This window comes from Otolemur garnettii, unplaced genomic scaffold (genome assembly GCF_000181295.1).
Source record: "Otolemur garnettii isolate 467f Iridium unplaced genomic scaffold, OtoGar3 scaffold00018, whole genome shotgun sequence".
Lineage (NCBI taxonomy): Eukaryota > Metazoa > Chordata > Mammalia > Primates > Galagidae > Otolemur > Otolemur garnettii.
The window spans coordinates 27,005,152-27,009,611 of record NW_003852413.1 but is presented as its reverse complement, the minus strand read 5'-3'; the positions used below and the strand labels follow the sequence as shown (position 1 = coordinate 27,009,611).

The 4,460-nt window shown below is 41.2% G+C and overlaps 1 protein-coding gene across 1 annotated transcript in view; it reads right to left on the bottom strand.

Moving 5' to 3' along the window:
• The window catches only part of CALCOCO2 (calcium binding and coiled-coil domain 2), a 24,978-nt gene that overhangs the window by 6,396 nt on the left and 14,122 nt on the right, over nt 1-4,460 (bottom strand). The window contains exons 5-9 of the mRNA XM_023511265.1: nt 3,396-3,521; nt 1,554-1,642; nt 1,091-1,160; nt 424-546; nt 137-223 (exon numbers count right to left, since the gene is read on the bottom strand). Coding sequence (XP_023367033.1) covers nt 137-223; nt 424-546; nt 1,091-1,160; nt 1,554-1,642; nt 3,396-3,521 — 495 coding nt within the window. The remainder of the gene's footprint in view (nt 1-136; nt 224-423; nt 547-1,090; nt 1,161-1,553; nt 1,643-3,395; nt 3,522-4,460) is intronic.

Sequence of the window (4,460 nt, the reverse complement as noted above, 5' to 3'; positions counted from 1 at the left end):
AATAAAAAATAAAAGTATCCAGAGGTGAATGCTATTCCAATCTGGCTTACTTATCCTTTCCATCACCTGAAAATAGACCCTTATCCCTTCCTTTCTTTAGGCGCCCTCCCACATAGCCATCCAAAGACAGACATGCCATTAACTCCTGTTGCTTCTTCAGGGCAGTGGTTTCTTTTTGCTTCATCTCCTCCACTGTCTGCTCGAGCTTCTTCTGGTGCTCCCTCTGCACAAAAACAGATGTCAGTATCACTGCTGGGAGAACATACACATGCACCAGGGAGCTAGTGAGCAAGCAGGATGCAGAGGGAGAGGCAATGGCTTTCTCTGAGACCTCTCTCAGAGCCAAAGATATCCAAGTATATCGAAAGACAATGTATATTTTCTTGCAAATGCCTAAAAGCGTTACTTTTTCCATGACTCTACCTGTTCAGTTAGAGTGAGAAAGAGTTGGCCATTTTCCTTTTTCAGACGCTCTAACTGTTCTGTCTTATCTTGAGCTCTCTGAACAAGCTGCTCCATTTCCTTCTCTTGAGTTGACAGCTGGGCCTAAAGCAAAAATCATGAATATAACCAAGATATAAAGGAAGAAAAACAAAATATGAACAGTGCTTTTTAATGTAGAGTAGCACAAAGAGATGTGGTTCCCTAGCAACTCCCAAATATCCCTTAAAACTCCTTTGCTTTTCAGCTTTACTTTATACTCTGAGTTTTAAATGAGTATAAAGCCCTCTCTAAGGCACAGCTTGCTAAGAACGATAGTTCTCCTCCTTTACATTCTTTTCAGTAAGACTTTGCCTGAAATGATTAAGGTTTAATCATTGGTACAGACTGTCATCTGTCTTAAGAGCTAATGATAAATACAAATTAAACAACTTATTAAGTTCCTTGTGGACCACAACTATTAAAAAGGGAATGGATGGGGGCATTATCAGGTGCTAGGATAGAAAACATACAATGTGAAACTTAGTCAATTTTGTGAAAGGTATGTCGTTAGGCATTCGCTACAATGAAATGTACTTTCTGGGTCACCAAATTGAAGTGATCACAAGGCTAAGAAAATATCCTTTGGTAAAGGTAGGGCACTACCTACCTGAAGCTGATCCACTCTGATTCCCATCTTTTCATTTTCTAAGGACACCTTCTGGTTTTGTTCTTTCAGCCTGTGGAGGGGGAGATGACTATGTGAAACAATTGCTGCTTCCAGGCCAGCTTCATCTGGCCTTAAATGATTTAAGGCTGGCTTGGTTCTCGGCCTGCAGAGTTATCTTACAATTTACTAGTCTCCACAGCAGTCCTGTTTTGGCTTCCAGACCCCAAACAATCATTAAGTATTCAATGCCCAAAATTAATACTTGAATTTAGACCATTTCTCTCGACTCTTCTGATACCAATTCTCTAACCTAGAAATAGATAGCTCATGATTCAAAGGGAGAGACTCATATCTATCATTGTTTTAATGGTATTTTCTAATGAATTCCAGAAATCTAATCTGTCTCTATGTAAAGGTGTCTATCGACACAGCAGCCCCCACCCACCCAATGGGACACACTCACTGAAGCAGTTCTGTCTCCCAACAGTCCTTCTGGTCTTTCACTTTCTGTTCCAACTTCTTATTGATGCTCTGGAGGGTTTCTAGCTCTTCCTGTAGGTTGAAATATCATCAAAGGGAGAGACCATTTCTAAAACATTTTTTGTTTTTGAGCACTTACTATATGGTCAGGTATAACATGACATAGCAATGAATGAACAATCAAAGTAAAGGGATTGATTTCCATATTAAAATGCTTTTAATATGCTCTTCCCATGTCAAAAATGCATCTACCTTAATTTCTCTTCTACTGGAACTTATGTTTGTCCACTAATTCATTAAACGTGTATTTACTGAGCGTCTACTATGCAACAGTAGATACTGTTTTGGCACTGCACAAAACAAACAAAGCTGTTTTTCTTCTAGAATAGTGCTGTCCAAGAAATTAATAAGTCACAGGGCTCGGTGCCTGTTGCTCAGTGGTTAGGGCATCAGCCACATGCACCGGGCTAGTGGGTTTGAACCCAGCCAGGGCCTGCTAAAACAAGGATAACAGTAACAACAACAACAAAATAGCCAGGCATTGTGGTGGGTGCCTGTAGTCCCAGCTACTAGAAGGCTGAAGCAAGAGAATTGCTTCATCCCAAGAATTTGAGGTTGTTGTGAGCTGTGACATCATGACACTACCAGGAATGACATAGTGAGACTCTATCTCTTTATTTTTTTAAAAAATGTTTTGTTTTATTTATTTATTTATTTTGCAGTTTTTGGCCAGGGCTGGATTTGAACCCGCACCTCTGGCATATGGGACCGGTGTCCTACCCTTTTGAGCCACAGGCACCGCCAGTGAGATTCTATCTCAAAAAAAAAAAAAAAAAATTGTATTTACAGTTATTTGGATATATACCCAGACTTGATTCCACAGCTTAGCGATTGTAAACTGAGCTGTAATAAACAATCTAGTACAAATGCCCTTATGATAAAATGATTTTCTTCTGCTGGATAGATAAGTGAGGAAGTTTTTGATCTGCTCTGTTTCCAATCTGGTTCACTCCTTCTTAGGCAACCTGGTGGTTCCTACATCATATTGATTCCAAACTTAGCGGAGACACTCAATCGGCATAGCTCACCGTAGCCCAGAACTCCTAGACTCAAGTGATCCCTCCTGCCTCAATCTCCTGAGTAGCTGGAACTACAGTCCTGTGCTATCACACCCAGCAATACAGCAATACTAACTTCTCTCTCTTGACATCCACATTCCAGCTTATCAGAGCATATGTTTCCTAATATAAACAGGTTACAGGCTGGCTGCAGTGGCTCACACCTGTATATCTGCAATCCTAGCCTTCTGGGAGGTTGAGGCAGGAGGATCACTTGAGCTCAGGAGTTTAAGAAGAGCCTGAACAAAAAAGAGACCCCGTTTCTTTTAAGAATAGAAAAATCAGCTGGGTGTCATGGCTGTCTGTAGTCCCAGCTACTCAGGAAGCTGAGGCAGGAGGATCACTTGAGCTTAGGAGTTTGAGGTTACAGTGAGCTTTGATGATGCCAAGCACTCCATGCCTAGGTGACAGAGTAAGACTCTGTCTCAACAAAACAAAACAAACTAAACAGGCAATGGGAAGAAATCAGTCGGACTCCATTACTTATTACTGAAACTCTCCAACCCTCAGATTACTCATCTATAAAACTGGGATAGTAGTAGGTTTGCCATGAAGTTTAAATAAAATAATCCATATTTAACTGTGAGTACCATGCCACTCCATAGTGGGAGTGAGATAACTAGCAAAACAGAAAATGGTGTTGGATAAGAAGCACCATCCAATTCCAATCTCTGCACTCCCAGTTCATCTTAAACCAGCAGCCACACCTGCTTCCTTTGGAGCTCAGCCTGCATGTCTGAGTTCTGCTTCTGGAGGCTGACACAGCTGTCCTTCAGCTCCTGGTTTTCTTTGCAAAGCTCCTTATTTTGCTCTTCAATCTCTTCCACTTCTCCCTACAAAAAAACATTCCATAAACTATATTCAAGTCCCTCTAGTAGCAAATTCCCATAGGCTGGGATGGTAAGTGTCTGACTGATTCCCACTCACTGACGTGACACCTTTGTACCCCAATTGGCAGCATTTCCTCTCCTCACCATGTAGGTAAGGGAGTGAGAGAGGTATGTCTGTATAACTGCAGCATTCAGCCTGACATTACCAACAAAGATAAGCAAAAATTAAGGCCATAAAAAGTTAAAAGGGGGAATGAAGAAGAGTGTAGATTCTTTGTGTAGACACTTAGTGTTGTCTCCCCCAGTGGACTTAGCTACTTGAGGCCGAGGACAGTGTTTGAATTGATTCTTCCTTATATCCTCAGCACCTGTCGTAGTGCTGGATGAAAAGTAGGTGTCACGTTAGAAGACTAAGAAAGTAAAAGAATTGAATACTCGTGTATGACAGGCACTGGGTTAGAGAGAGATAATAAAGACGAGTACTTGGTGCTTCTTTCCTCAAAGGAGCTTACATATATTCACTGTGGCACTAAGATGTGCAGACAACAAGAATTAATTAGAAAAGTTGAAGGGAAAATTGAATGCCAGTTGAGTTATGGAAGTTTTAGAGAAAGGAGAAATCACTTATTGTTATGACTCTTGTTAATGTTCCAAAGTCATTCCTGAGTGGTAGAAGTGGACACTATATATATTTTCCCCAATGATATCTATTAAATATCCAATAAAGCCTTACTGACTCAAATTCCATCCTATCCTGGAATTGTTACTCTTTTTTTTTTTTTTTTTTTTTTTGAGACGGAGCCTCAAGCTATCCCCCTGGGTAGAGTGCCATGGCATCACGCTCATAGCAACTTCCAACTCCTGGGCTCAAGCGAGTCTCCTGCCTCAGCCTCCCAAGTAGCTGGGACTACAGGCGCCCGCCACAACGCCTGGCCATTTTTT